The sequence below is a fragment of the Paroedura picta genome, chromosome 9 (genome assembly GCF_049243985.1).
Source record: "Paroedura picta isolate Pp20150507F chromosome 9, Ppicta_v3.0, whole genome shotgun sequence".
Classification (NCBI taxonomy): Eukaryota; Metazoa; Chordata; class Lepidosauria; order Squamata; family Gekkonidae; genus Paroedura; species Paroedura picta.
Window position 1 is genome coordinate 10,281,543 of NC_135377.1, and position 15,451 is coordinate 10,296,993.

At 47.9% G+C, this 15,451-nt stretch overlaps 2 protein-coding genes across 5 annotated transcripts in view; one reads left to right on the top strand and one right to left on the bottom strand.

Moving 5' to 3' along the window:
* Positions 1-12,019, bottom strand: part of NSMCE2 (NSE2 SUMO ligase component of SMC5/6 complex) — a 222,394-nt gene extending 210,375 nt beyond the window's left edge. Inside the window, exons 1-2 of one of the 2 annotated variants that reach the window (XM_077351523.1) lie at positions 11,865-12,019; positions 7,314-7,460 (exon numbers count right to left, since the gene is read on the bottom strand). In XM_077351523.1, coding sequence (XP_077207638.1) covers positions 7,314-7,446 — 133 coding nt within the window. In that variant the 5' untranslated portion in view covers positions 7,447-7,460; positions 11,865-12,019. The remainder of the gene's footprint in view (positions 1-7,313; positions 7,461-11,864) is intronic. The other variant, XM_077351524.1, reaches the window with a different exon arrangement.
* WASHC5 (WASH complex subunit 5) overlaps positions 8,729-15,451 on the top strand; it is a 33,574-nt gene continuing 26,851 nt past the window's right edge. Inside the window, exons 1-3 of one of the 3 annotated variants that reach the window (XM_077351513.1) lie at positions 8,729-8,852; positions 14,758-15,033; positions 15,218-15,363. In XM_077351513.1, coding sequence (XP_077207628.1) covers positions 14,848-15,033; positions 15,218-15,363 — 332 coding nt within the window. In that variant the 5' untranslated portion in view covers positions 8,729-8,852; positions 14,758-14,847. Of the gene's footprint in view, positions 8,853-12,058; positions 12,280-14,757; positions 15,034-15,217; positions 15,364-15,451 lie in introns of those variants that run through there. The other 2 variants (XM_077351514.1, XM_077351512.1) reach the window with 2 other exon arrangements.

Genomic DNA, 15,451 nt, shown 5'->3' on the forward strand with positions numbered 1-15,451 from the left:
TAGCCAAATATCTTCCATTTGGGAGAGAGGGCGGTGGATGTGAATGTTTTAATTAGTCATTTCTCACACAATTAGATCACCAATGTGACGGGATGGTTTACTCAAAACGAAGAATGCTAAAAACCTCCACAGAAACTACTTCACAAAAGCCAAGACACTTTCGAGGAGGAGAGACAGCCCAGGTTTGTTTTAAGCCAAAAAGAGTGATTTATTCTATGCATTTAGGAGCAAATGTCTCATAAACCTCAGGACCCTAAAAACAAAAAAAGCATAATTTAGGGTTGTTTTTTTAAAAACGAAAACCAATCAATAAGTTAAATTATGGATAAAATCCTGAAACGGACAACAGAACAAATGAGTTTTCGCCAGATAGATACAAATTTGAATGGAGTGGGCTTTAAGAAAAACACCTGACCCTTAATTTTGGTAGAAAAACCATGCCATTGGTACATCTAAACCAGTGGTGGTGCATCTAAACCAGCTTTTTTACAGTTGATCAGGGCAGGGGGAATTGGGAAGGAGGAAATATTATGCCCCATTTCATCCCCTTCTGGTCACGGCCTACAATTGAGGATTACTATGCTCTGAGGATGAGCCTCTTGTGGCGCAGAGTGGTAAGGCAGTGATATGCTGTCCGAAGCTATCTGCCCATGAGGCTGGGAGTTCAGTCCCAGCAGCCGGCTCAAGGGTGACTCAGCCTTCCATCCTTCCGAGGTCGGTAAAATGAGTACCCAGCTTGCTGGGGGGTAAACGGTCATGACTGGGGAAGGCACTGGCAAACCACCCCGTATTGAGTCTGCCATGAAAACGCTAGAGGGCGTCACCCCAAGGGTCAGACATGACTCGGTGCTTGCACAGGGGATACCTTTACCTTTTTACCTTTTATGCTCTGAGGACTGGTGTATGAGATATTCCCAATACTTTAACTATGGTTTCCATAGATCAAGGACTCCTTCACTGCTACAAAGCTTCCTTCTTCTACTGTAAAATACCATCACCAACAGACTTAACCACAGGAACCAGGATTCTAAAGGCACCTGTAACCCTTGGATAGTTTTAACCATGGTTAAGGTCAGCGCCTACACAAATTTTAATCACAATAGAGTAATTCATGCCAAAAAAAAGGAAAGAATCACTGCTGGGAACTGCTATGAAAGGGATTAAAAATAAGCTGCTTGCATTCTAATACATACAGTGCATTGTCTGTATACATTTCTGGTTGCTTTATGTCATAAAGAGTGGTATGGGGCTAAAGCAGGTAAGAATAAGACTACCAAAACAATCAGAAGGTTGGAACATCCTTCCTGCAAAGAGCTGGGTTTCCGTATCCTGCTCTTTACTACCTGAAGGAGTCTCAAAGAAGTTTACAATCACCTTTCTCTTCCTCTCCCCACACCAGCCACCCTGTGAGGTGAGGCTGAGAGAACTGTGACTGACCCAAGGTCACCCTGCTGGCTTCATGTGGAGGAGTGAGGAATCAAACCCAGTTCTCTACCCATCACCAAGCAGTGAAGTATCCTTCCTGCCCATTTCAGCCATCTGCAAGATGGCACCTTCAAAAGGCTTCGCCACTTGGGTGGTTACTATGTCAAAGCAGTCCGGGTTATAGCTGCATCCACACATTGTTGGATATTTTGCTAAAGGTAAAGGTAAAGGTATCCCCTGTGCAAGCACCGAGTCATGTCTGACTCTTGGGGTGACGCCCTCCAGCGTTTTCATGGCAGACTCAATACGGGGTGGTTTGCCAGTGCCTTCCCCAGTCATTACCGTTTACCCCCCAGCAAGCTGGGTACTCATTTTACCGACCTCGGAAGGATGGAAGGCTGAGTCAACCTTGAGCCGGCTGCTGGGATTGAACTCCCAGCCTCATGGGCAAAGCTTTCAGGCGGCTGCCTTACCACTCTGCGCTACAAGAGGCTCTTAGATATTTTGCTACTGGGGCACTAACACAATCATTCAGAACTGGTTTTCCTGTGAGGACAGGACAACCTAGCTGTGAACAATCACTAAGGCGTGGTATCCTAGAATGTGGTGTGAACCCCCTACGAACAACTGCAGCAAAAGAGGAAGAAGAGCAGGTTTTATACCCCACTTCTCCCTACCTTAAGAAGTCTCAAAGTGGCTTACAATCCCCTTCCCTTCCTCTCCCTACAACTGGCACCCTGTGAGGCAGGTAGGGCTGAGAGAGTTCTGAGAGAACAGTGTCTGGCCCAAGGTTACCCAAAAGAATTCATGTGGAGGAGTGGGGAGTAAAAACCGAGTCTCCAGATTAGAGTCTGTCACTCAACAACTAGAAGAAGAAGAAGAGTTGGTTCTTATATACCACTTTTCTCTACCCGAAGGAGGCTCAAAGCGGCTTACAGTCACCTTCCCATTCCTCTCCCCACAACAGACACCCTGTGAGGTGGGTGAGGCTGAGCCCTGATATTACTGAAGATTTGGTTCTTACATGCCCCTTTTCTCTACCTGAAGGAATCTCACAGTCGCCTTCCCTTTCCTCTCCCCACAACAGACACCCTGTGGGGTGAGTGAGGCTGAGAGAGCCCTGATATCACTGCCCGGTCAGAACAGTTTTATCAGTGCTGTGGCGAGCCCAAGGTCATCCAGCTGGTTGCATGTGGAGGAGTGCAGATTTGAACCTGGCATGCCAGATTAGAAGTCCTCACTCCTAAACACTACACCAAACTGGCTCTCTACTACACTACTACACCACACAGGTGTACCTCATGCGTAATGAGCAGATAGGTTTATTAAAAAGTGGGATTTATCTCTGACAGGACTAAAAACTTCCACAGTGCCTTTTAAATCCCCCCACAGAGACCTCAGTGTTAACATTGTGGGATTTGACTGTATGCCACTGTCGCATTCTCTGCAGTTTAGATCATGAATCACTCCATTTCGAACCAAGGTGTAGGAGATGTGTTAATAGGAGTTTGAGCAAGTGGGTTGCTAGTCCCCTGGTTGTATCACAGGCCTTTACCACAGGAACAGATTTTGAGTCGGAGAAATGGAGGCAGCGTGACTGTGGGGGAAAGGGAAGATTTATAGATGGGATTCTTGCAAAGGCCATCAATGAGGTAACTGGGAAGGGTGCCAATAAAACAGTGACCCTTCACAAGGACCTCTGGAGGACAGATTTCCTCAGGAGGAAACTGGCAGAAGGGGAAACCCCATTACTGAAAGGCAGCTCGGTTTCTCAAGACTAGCTAAATATAAAGGGGCAAAGCAGAGGTTGCCAAAGAGATGGCTTGATAAGGGATGCAGGATATAGCCACAGTGCTGAGCTTGGAATGTTATATGTTCCCAGAACTATTAAGGGTGGCGTTTTTCCCCTAACCCTTGTATTATTATTTAACTACTTCTCGGACCGCTCATACCCATGAATACTGTATATTTAATATAAGAACCATGCGGGATCAGGACCCCCAAAATCCTGATTCACAGTCTGGGCCACAGTCTGGGAGCAGGATATCTGAGGGACCACCTGACTCCTTCTGCCCCTCACAGAGCCTTACGCTCTTCGAGTTCTAATAAGCAGGTGATCCCTGGCCCGCGTGAAATATATCTAGCCTTGGCCAGGGCCTTTTCGGGCCTGGCCCCTGCCTGGCGGAATGAGCTGCCGGAAGAGCTGAGGGCCCTGACAGAACTAACACACTTCCACAGGGCCTGTAGGACTGAGCTCTTCCACCAGGCATTTGGTTGAAGCCAGGGCAAGGAAGATCTGGAGCCCCTCCTCTAATCACCAACCCAAAGAAATAAGGCTGCGGAAGGGGGGTTCGTGGTGGGCGGGATTGTTTTTAGTTTTTTTAGACTGCCGTGAAAGCCTCTTGTGGCGCAGAGTGGTAAGGCAGCAGACATGCAGCCTGAAAGCTCTGCCCATGAGGCTGGGAGTTCGATCCCAGCAGCCGGCTCAAGGTTGACTCAGCCTTCCATCCTTCCAAGGTTGGTAAAATGAGTACCCAGCTTGCTGGGGGGTAAATGGTAATGACTGGGGAAGGGAATGGCAAACCACCCCGTATTGAGTCTGCCAAGAAAACGCTAGAGGGCGTCACCCCAAGGGTCAGACATGACCCGGTGCTTGCACAGGGGATACCTTTACCTTTACCTTTTTTATTTTTAATGTATATTCTTGTTGTCAACTGCCACGAGATGGCTGGGCCAGGAGCAGCAGTCTATACACGTGGCAGACAGATTTATTTTGTTTTTTTTAATTCATTTTACATTTATATACCACCCTCCCCCGGGGCTCAGGGGGGTTTACATAAAACTTGGCGGAACCGGAACAGTACAGAGAAATCAGTGGCTATAAATAACAATAACAGCAAACAGTAATAACAGTAGAACACTAATATGGTAGAACAATGAAACAGTAGTGAACAGAAGATCATTACAGCATACTGAGACCCTGAGGTTGGATGATACAGATGATTTACATGGGAGGGCGGCTCAGGGGGGCCAGAGGAAGGAATGGCTCTGGTAGACTTCAACCAAATGAGGAGCTCCCTTTTGCAGGTCCTGCGAAATTTCTCTAGTTCCGTCAAGACCCTGATCTCCTCTGGGAGCTTGTTCCACCAGGTGGGTGCCAGGACAGAGAAAGCTCTGGCCCTAGTTGAGGTCAAGCGAGCTTCCTTGGGGCCAGGGATCACCAGGTAGTTGGCAGTGGTAGAGCGTAAGGCTCTCTGAGAGGTGTAGGCAGAAAGGCGGTCCCTCAGGTTTTTAGGCCTTGTACCCCCCTCCACCGCCCTTGCTGTTCATTCAGTCTCTTTGCTAGACAGGGATATTAATCTAGGTTTGCATTCTGGTAGCAAAGAATCCCAAATATCTCCTAAGCCCCACTGAGAGGCAGTCACGCCACGGAGGGTTACAGCAGGTGCTGGATTAACTGCGCATATTAAGGACAACTTGGTGTCTTTGCTGCCATCTTTTGGTTATAGTTGGACACATCTTAGAAAGGATAAGGCTGAGAACCAACCCTCTTGGGATGGAGCCAGAAGAGATGCTGGGGCTTTCACGAATGAAGCTTGCAGTGTTTTTTTCTTTAATTCAGTGATTTCAGTGTGCAGGGATCTCATTTGGATAAGGACAGTAGCGTGAGAGGAGGGAGGGGTTCTATTAATGCTATTTTATTAGTCTGAAATAGCTCTTGGGAGGGCAATTTGCTATTGTTATGTATCCATCGCTGGAATACATGCCTTTCCTCTCTGCGTGGCTCTTACGGCTTTCCTTCTTCTTTTCCACATTCTGATGCTGTCCCTGTTATCTCCAGTAAGCATTACTGTTTAGTTCAGTGGTTCTCAACCTTCCTAATGCCGCAACCCTTTAATACAATTCCTCATGTTGTAGTGACCCCCAACCATAAAATTATGCAAGGGTTCTTTCACAGAAAGTAAACCAAAACTGACCAGTGGCGAGAAGATCCATGGTTCATGATTGTATATAAACTGGTTTTTCCCTGGTGTTTCTCAGTTCAGTTCTGCCTCTTGTCCCACCATGCCGATCTTGCTCTTTTCTACTGCTCCAGACAGACGAACACTCTCTCGATCCACCCTGCAAGGCTGTTGTGTGGATGGCGCCCCCCTCCCTGGCCAAGCTGCTTGCCCTGCCGCGACCCCTGTGAAAAGGTCGTTCGACCCCCAAAGGGGTCCCAACCCCCAGGTTGAGAACCACTGGTTTAGTTCTTTGTAAGGAATGCACACAACCTTACCTGGTTGTTCACCCTGGGGTTTAAAGGCATGGTTCAGCTTTGTAGTCAGATAATTTTGCTTAACTGTGAGAATCCCACTTGGCAGGTAAACCTCTCAGGGGGGGGGGTAGACGTGGGTATATCTGTTCCTGGAAAACTCCATGAGGCATCTTCCACAATGTACATTCTGTGATGGCAACACCCTAGATGCTCTCTTAAGACTTCCAACAAAGCTGCTTTTACTCACCTCGACAATGGGCCCTGAGTCTGCTTTAGTGCCTTCAGCAGTGCGTGTTCCCAGGGGAAGGACAATTATTTATTTAAATGATCTGTAGGCTGCCTTTCCACCCCATTAGAGCCCTCAAGGTGGCAAACAATTAAAATATCAACTTTTCATATATATAGAAACCAGCAATTTAAAACAAGCAAGAGAGATCACAAAGGGCTCCACAAAGCTGAACCCCTCCCTCCCGTCCTGCCACAGCCCCAATCAGAAGTAGGCCTTCCAGATGTTTTCCAAATGTTGGGAACTCTGTTCAGAGCCCCAAATGAAGCGTTTTGGTCCTGAGACAAGGATACTCGCATGTATTCTTCCAAATTTTTCCTTTTCAGAAAGCTAATCCCTTCTAAGGCTTGCCATATTTTTCTTCTTTCCCTTTTCCCACTTATTTCTACTTTTTTAACTGAACACAGACTGAAGAAGAGATCACATCACAGAGGAAATAACAAACAAGAGTTATGAAGATTAACACTTGTTTGTTATTTCCTCTGTGATGTGATCTTTTAGTCGGTTGTAACAAAAGCTACAACACTGCAATGGCTTTTGGTTCGTGGATGCTTGTGGGTGTTAACTTGAACAAGAGTTCCCTACGTTTATGTCATTAGAGGTAAATGGGTTGGATCCAGCCATTCATTCCCACCCAATACCGGCCTTGATGGATCAGTGATTTGATACAATGGAAGGAAGGAAGGAAGGAAGGAAGGAAGGAAGGAAGGAAGGAAGGAAGGAAGGAAGGAAGGAAGGAAGGAAGGAAGGAAGGAAGGAAGGAAGGAAGGAAGGAAGGAAGGAAGGAAGGGAGGGAGGGAGAGAGGGAGAGAGGGAGAGAGGGAGAGAGGGAGAGAGGGAGAGAGGGAGGAGGAGGAAGGAGAAGGGGAGGAGGAGGAGGAGGAGGAGGAGGAGGAGGAGGAGGAGGAGGAGGAGGAGGAGGAGGAGGAGGAGGAGGAGGAGGAGAAGAAGAAGAAGAAGAAGAAGAAGAAGAAGAAGAAGAAGAAGAAGAAGAAGAAGAAGAAGAAGAAGAAGAAGACTTTTCTCTACCCAAAGGAATCTCAAATCGGCTTACAATTGCCTTCCTTTCCTGTTTATATCGGACCTGCTCTACCTCACGCCTTGCAGCACAACAAAGCCCCAGTTCCTATCATATCTACACTTAAATTCCATTTTGATTAAAAAGTGATTTAGACTGGACCAACCACAACAGATGTACGTGCAACAAAAAAAAGGGAAATATCGCCAGAGCGATGGATGGCGTCAAATTGTTCTCCAGTGGCACATTTGCATTCAAGAGGTTTGCTGATAGCTTTGGAAGTGACAATGCGGAGAATAAAACTGTCCCACACAACAGCTACTCACTGTGATTCTCCACAAGGTCAAGAGCGACTTTTGTAGTAATATCCATTCCGGAGTTTATGAACGACTGGCAGGTTTTCAGAGACGAGAGGCATGAGTTCATGCCGTTGAATGAGACCGTGGAACCCCCAGGCATCTTGAATTGATTACCTAGAAAATGACAAAATATTTTTACAGCTCTACCATTGCACGGTGCTGCCAAGGCTCTGCCCATTCCCGCAACCCAGAACTTTGTTTACGCAGAAAAATAGCTGCTAACGTGCTGGACAGAGACCCACGCATCTGGTTTTAAGAGATTACGTGCAAGTTAAAAGCTGGATTCACCTGTGTCACTTTTCACCCCTTATCCAATGGCTGGTGTGCATGTTTGAAAACAGAAAATAGTTCTACATGTACTCATACAAAGCATCTTAAGCAACCAGTGCCCATATAAAAAAAGCAAATTTTAAATTGCATCTCAGTCTTTCTGTGTTTTACAATGAGGATGGGATTTTGCTCACAGAGGACAGCACTCAAATTGTATTTATGAAAACTTTTTTCTCCTAAGGTAAAGGTAAAGGTATCCCCTGTGCAAACCTTGGGGTGATGTCCTCTAGCGTTTTCATGGCAGACTCAATATGGGGTGGTTTGCCAGTGCCTTCCCCAGTCATTACCCTTTACCCCCCAGCAATCTGGGTACTCATTTTACCGACCTCGGAAGGATGGAAGGCTGAGTCAACCTTGAGCCGGCTGCTGGGATTGAACTCCCAGCCTCATGGGCAAAGCTTTCAGACGGCTGCCTTACCACTCTGCGCCACAAGAGGCTCTTTTTTCTCCTACCTTTCCTCATTTTCAGTTTAAAGCCAACAGTAAAACAACAAACCCCAAATCCCTCCCCACCTCCACTAAAAACGACTTGCCAATTCAAACTCCTGCAACAGACTTGGCTAATAAGAAGATCTTGCAGAACTTCTTGAAGATCTCCAAGGAGGGCAGGTCCCTCTCACCTCTTCAGGGAGCCCATCCCACAGAGCCCCAGTGGAAAAGTCCTGATAGGTCACCCCGAATGGTGGGATTTCCAACAGATGGCTAACTGATTACTACAGTTCAGGCTTTCTCAACCTTTATGATAATTTTGCTCCATGACGTTCCACAAACTTATTCTCGGCCAGCTGAGTAATGGATGCTTTCCACCATCCTAAACTGGCTGAAAGATAAGTGGACCACATCTATGGGAACCTCTAATTCTGGGATAAGATCTCCAATCTCCACCTTCTACCCCTGCCCCATCTCTTACAGTGAATATGTTGGAAGCTCTTGCTCTTCACCCATTAGAACTGTCAGGCACCATGGTTCCATGTTCCAGAACACGACATACAGCATCACAAACTCTGATGACATCACAATAAGCAACGTGAATCCAGAGGTCACACTCGGAACACACACCACCAAAGCATCTCTCCTCCCTGATCAAGAGCATTGTCCTCCAGTCTCAGAGCAAGGGACTCAAAACGGACCAGCTATTTTCTGCTTGGCTCGAGAACCCTCCCCCTCCAAAATCAGGTAATATTCACAAAGCACCCTAACACATCCAGGTTTCTCCCTGTAATGGGCTAGTGCTACCCTCTGCCTCCAACACAGTCTTTGTCCCCATACATCAGGCTGCACCCACTCCCTCCCAGACTGTGCCCCCCCCCAGAAAACAAGATCTGAGCAACCCTAAGTGAGGGAAGATAGCCACATCTCTATCAAGGTGGGTAGAGCACAATCTGTAACCTCATCCAAATGGAGGTGGGAGAATGACTCTACACAGGAGCTTGGAAACAAAGACCTGGGTGAGTATCAGAAAAGGGACACCTTGAAGGCCACTGAACTGTTATATGCCAACCTGGACTACAACCTGGACTTCTTCTCATGCAAATAAGAAATGGACTCTAGTCCACAAAAGCTTATAAGGTATTGCTGACCTTTAAAGCGCTGCTGCTACTGGAATTCCAACTGATTCCAGGCTCCCTAAATCACTTCTTTATTAAATGGCTGTTTTGGAAGGTGCAGGGCATTATACCCTACCAAGGGCCTTTGCTTCCTAAACCCCACTCTTTCAGGCTGGATCTCAAATCTCTGAGTGTTTGTGAACACTCAGCCTGGAGAAAATGAGGTTGAGAGGGGACATGATAGCCCTCTTTAAGTATTTGAAAGGTTGTCACTTGGAGGAGGGCAGGATGTTGTTTCCGTTGGCTGCAGAGGAGAGGACACGCAGTAATGGGTTTAAACTTCGAGTACAACGATATAGGCTAGATATCAGGAAAAAAAATTCACAGTCAGAGTAGTTCAGCAGTGGAATAGGCTGCCTAAGGAGGTGGTGAGCTCCCCCTCACTGGCAGTCTTCAAGCAAAGGTTGGATACACACTTTTCTTGGATGCTTTAGGATGCTTTGGGCTGATCCTGCGTTGAGCAGGGGGTTGGACTAGATGGCCTGTATGGCCCCTTCCAACTCTATGATTCTGTGATTCTATGAACCCAAAGTTGGCAACTCTGTTCCTGGAGATTTGACAGCAGCGCTTAGGAAAGGCAGATTTGGGGGAGGAGAGGGTGCGATACTGGAAATGCAAGCAACAAAGCCAAATATGGATTTAATAGAGCACTTCTAGCGTACTTCAGACTGCTCCTTGTCTACATTTGTTGGATGCTTATATGGGACCATCACCGACTGGGAAATGAGAGTGTTTAGTCTGCATGTTCCACTATTTGTCCCTTTTCAGGGAACTTCATTTTGTATCACTGATTATTGCTGAGTTCATGCTTCGGATAACATATTGTACCTTTGTTTATCCCACCTGGGGGTTAGCAACTGTTACGTGTGTGGTTCTGTTAACAATTCTACTGAGGACTGAGTTCGAGGTCCAGGACAGTTTTGGTGCAGGCAACGTTAAAGCCAGGGGTAGTCAAACTGCAGCCCTCCAGATGTCCGTGGACTACAATTCCCAGCAGCCCCTGCCAGCATTCGCTCTGCATTCGCTGGCAGGGGCTCCTGGGAGTTGTAGTCCACGGTCATCTGGAGGGCCGCAGTTTGACTACCCCTGGTTAAAGCAATAGCACCACCTTTATTGGCTTACCAAACCATATAAACAAACCAGAAATACACACCAAATTAAAGATAAGATGCTCATAGTCTAATTACTTGTTGCAAGGAGCCCACGACTCTATTACATCAGGATTCTGACTGTTTAGCACCAGAAGGATCTTATATTTGTCAGAAGCCTGCCTTTTCCTAATTAGGAGTAAATGCAAGAATTTGGCCCTGCTATTTCCATATGCTATGGTCTTCCCAGTTGCAATGTATGGCTGCGAAAGTTGGACCATAAGGAAGGCCAAGCGTCAAATAATTGAGGCTTTTGAACTCTGGTGCTGGAGAAGACTCTTGCGAGTCCCTTGGACTGCAAGGCGAACAAACCGGTCAGTCCTAGAGGAGATCAGCCCTGACTGCTCCTTAGAAGGCCGGATCCTGAAGATGAAACTCAAATACTTTGGCCACCTCATGAGAAGGTAGGACTCCCTGGAGAAGAGCCTAATGCTGGGAGCGATCGAGGGCAGAAGAAGAAGGGGACGACAGAGAATGAGGTGGCTGGATGGAGTCACTGAAGCAGTCGGTGTGAGCTTAAATGGACTCCGGGGAATGGTAGAGGACAGGAAGGCCTGGAGGATCTTTGTCCATGGGGGCGTGATTAGTCGGACACGACTTCGCACCTAACAACAACAGTATGATAGCACTTGTAATTGACCAATGTGCTGCTACATCCTCCTCTGGGGATGCAATCAGCCAGGGGTAGTCAAACTGCGGCCCTCCAGATGTCCATGGACTTCAATTCCTAGGAGCCCCTGCCAGCGAATGCTGGCAGGGGCTCCTGGGAATTGTAGTCCATGGACATCTGGAGGGCCGCAGTTTGACTACCCCTGGTTTAAGCTGAAACTGACCCACAGCATGCACTGAGGGGAAGATCCATTGTTTGGCTGTGTGTGTATACATGTTGTGGCTCTTGAGGGGTTTCTCGGTTCAGTTTTGCCTCTTGCACCACCATGCTGAGATCCTACTCACGACCTGTTCCAACTCCCAGTGGGCCTGACTTCCTCGAGACCCAGAGATTTAACAGCAACCCTACCCAGGAACAGTCTAAGCCACAGCCTGGCGCCTGTTAATTCAATCCAAAGGCCCCAGTTTCACAGTTGGCAACGAATCACAACCTGGCACCGAGCATGCACCGAGTTCTTTCCCTCGCACGCATGAAAGCCTGCGATTTGGGCGCAATTGGCGCGTCCCGGCGCTGCTCCTGGGCATCCCTTGCGTTGGCCTCTGCCCGCTATGACTCCACCGGGCGATCCTGGGGAACACGAGCTCGCGCCCCATCCGGAGCCTGGCACCGCAGAAGAGCGCTGCAAAAGCGCTCCCGGGTTGGCCCCTCTCTCCTTCCGCACGGGAGCACTGGCCCGCTCTTTTTAACTCCGAATCCTTTGAGTGCTGCAAAAAGGGGGCTGGGGGGCTGCAAGGTAGGGGGGGGGGGCTGCGGGTTCCCCTACCTAGCACCGGCGGACCCGGACTCTCCCTCTCTCTCCGGGCTTCTTTCCACTAGGCGCTGCCAGCCGGGCAAGGGACCGAGGCGGAGGGCCGGCCGGGCGCCGCGGCAGCCGCGCTCATCATCAGCCCGCGCCCGTTCACATGACCCGGGGAGGAGCTCTCATGTGATCCGGAGCGAGGGGAAGGGCCTCGCTGGCTGCGCTTGGTCCCCCTTTTTGCAGGCGCTTCCGCGTCCTCTTTTCGCCGGCTGCCAGCCGCCCTCCTCCTCCTCCGCCTCCTCCTCGGGGAAAGAAGCCTTCGCCTCCCTGCCCAGATGCGGGAGTAAGGACTCTGGGCCGAGATCGGGGTGCCAGCCTCCAGGCGGGAGCTGGGCATCCCCCCCCCCCTGGCATTGCAGCTGCTCCCCCGCCTGCAAAGGTCAGTTGCCCGGGAGAAGGTGGCTGCTGGGGAGGGTGCGCTCTGTGGCGCCGGCGCCCATCCCCAAATTGGCCGGGGGTTCCCAGTCTAGTCGTCACCGTTGTGCAGACCGAGGTGTTTTGACAGCTGCAGGAAGCTTTCGAGTTGGGAAGGCTTGTCTTTTGCCCAGGGGTGCCAGCCTCCAGGGGGGGACCTGGCCATCCCCCGGAATTCCCGCTCATCTCCAAATGCCTGTGGTCAGTTCCTCGGGTGAAAAGGGATGCTAGAGCACAAACAGGTATTGTTGGTATTCGGAGGTGGCCAAACTGTGGCTCTCCAGATGTCCGTGGACTACAGTTCCCATGAGCCCCTGCCAGCACACATGGAATTGTAGTCCATGGACATCTGGAGAGCCACAGTTTGGCTACCCCTGTGCTAGATCCCTCACTTATACATACATTTTCCTGTGTGGACCAGGAATAGTCAAACTGCGGCCCTCCAGATATCCATGGACTACAATTCCCAGGAGCCCCCTGCCAGCGAATGCTGGCAGGGGGCTCCTGGGAATTGTAGTCCATGGACATCTGGAGGGCCGCAGTTTGACTACCCCTGAGTTAGAAAGTGCAACATATAAGGCCAGCCCTGCACTCTCAGCCTAGTGTACCTCACAAGGTTGTTGTGAGGGTAAAAAGGAGGAAAAAATGACAGGGAGAAAGATGGAGTAAACAAATAAATATAAGTATAGTGTAATATCCAGTGATGTATGGATGTATTCTGCTAGTCAGTAGTCCACTTCCTGGATTTCTGGCTTACAGGTGTTAAAAGCAGAGCTTCGGTGGGAAATATGCATTTAGTTAGTTTTTGTTCCTGGATTGCTTCTTAACAGCAGAAAAATTAAGGTAAGGTTGTTAGGTGCGAAGTCGTGTCCGACTCATTGCGATCCCATGGACAATGATCCTCCGGGCCTTCCTGTCCTCTACCACTCCCCGGAGTCCATTTAAGTTTGCACCGACTGCTTCAGTGACTCCATCCATCCACCTCATTCTCTGTCGTCCCCTTCTTCTTTTGCCAATCACACCTAGCATTTTGCCCTCAATCGCTCCCAGCATTAACTAGTTAACACAGGCAAATGCAAGTAAAGTTAGGGATCTAATTAAGGTAACACTGATACCCAAATTCATTCTTTTCTATCTGCAAGCATTTTTCCCACACACACTGGTTTACTGGCACTGCTGTTTTCAAAACTAAGCAATGGATGGATGGAGAAGTGAGTGAGTGAGTTTTGGTTGTCCCAGTTCAACACTCTGTTTCCAAAAACTGTCAGTTGTATGTTTCTGTGGAGCCGAAATGCAGAGCGTGAAGTTAGTAGTCACCCCCTATTGATTATCCCCAAAACCTGACATTTAAAGGTATGCAGCACCTGAGCATGGAGATTCTGTTCCATTTTTGTGGGTAGTGGGCTTTGGGCAGGTTAATTTTGCCGGCTGGGTATCCTGAATCCTCCTAGCCAGATAAGTATTTATCTATGCGTCAAAACCCAAAATTACATTCACTATTTCTTAGGTTTAGTAAGTATGTAGAAGGCCAGTAGTAGTAGTTGATGTAGTAGTAGTAGTAGTTGATGTAGTAGTTGATGTAGTAGGAGCAGCGACCTCTAATCTGGAGAGATGGGTTTGATGCCCTACTCCTCCTCCACATGAAGCCAGTTGAGTAACCTTGGGCTAGTTACAGTTCTCTCAGAGCTCTCTCAGCCCCACCTACCTCACTGGTGACTGTTGTGGGGACAAGAAGGGAAGATGATTGTAAACTGCTTTATTACATTTATATACTACCCTCCCCTGAGACTCAGAGAGGTTTGCATGAAACATAGGGAGAGGAACAATACAGAGAAGTCATTAGTCATGAAACAAATGGGGAAGAAGGGCCAGGAAGGGATGGGCAGGAGCTAAAGGGATGGTTGCAAAAATACCAGGGGGTTGGAGGAAAGAGAGTAGTCATGTTTCTGGGGAAGAAAGAACATCAGAATTGCCTGAGCGAGGTGATAAGAAGGACCGTGGCTTTATGGGGGAGCATCTTCTTTGCATACAAGAAGTCCTAAGTTCAGTCCACAACAGCACCAGGTACGGAGGACATTTTCCCACACACTAAATAAATAATACACTTTCAATGCACTTTGCAAGTGGGTTTTACTGTGTAAAAACATTAAAGAATTTTATGGCATCCTAAAAACTAACTTGTGTAAAGTTAGGAAAAGTCATTACTCTGCTTTGTCAAAGGTGTGAATGGATGAAACTGCGGTTAGACTTTTTTCCGGGTCTTAACTGCACTATCTTAAGACTGTCGTGCTCAGATAAAGTTGTTCTATGGGCATTAATAGAGCCCAAGGACTGTCTTGTCCACTAAACCGTATTTACTTTAAATGATTGTCTACGCATAAGAACTTGGTTCAGTTCCATAAGATGCCTTGTTTTGTGCTGTCTTTTCATATGAATTATTAAGGGAGTGCCCAGCGATGCGTCTCTCTTCAGATAATTTAAAGAGTGAAAGGACAGACTTGGAGTGAAACTGTCGTGTTGAACGGAAGCCGCCATGCTGGATTTCCTGGCGGAAAACAATCTCTGCGGGCAAGCCATTCTGCGGATTGTCTCTTGCGGGAACGCAATTATCGCCGAGCTTCTGAGACTTTCGGAGTTTGTTCCTGGTGTCTTCCGACTAAAAGACAAGGCTGATCAACAGAAATATGGTGAAATCATATTTGATTTCAGCTACTTCAAGGTAAGAATGTTGCTTTACTTAAACTTTGGGAAGGTTGTGGTTATGTTGGGGCTTCTGATATTTTTCTCTCCGCCTGTGCTGCTTTGCTGAAGATGAGAGGATTTAGGGCTTTGATATTCAGAAGAGTCATAAATTGGTTTTGGGGTGAAGATGGTGCTCTAAAATGGCGGTTTCTTCTTCTCAGGGGCCTGAAGCATGGGAGAGAAAGTTGGAAGCCAAGCCTGAGCTCCTCGATTTGGATGACGAATTTCGTGAAAACAACATTGAAATCTTGACCAGATTTTATTTGGCTTTCCAGAGCGTCCATAAATACATAGTCGATTTAAATCGGTAAGTTGGTTGCTCAATAACTGTGAATTTCCTCCCTCCACACCTGGAGAATCATTTCCACAACATTATTGGAGATGTGCTCATTTGT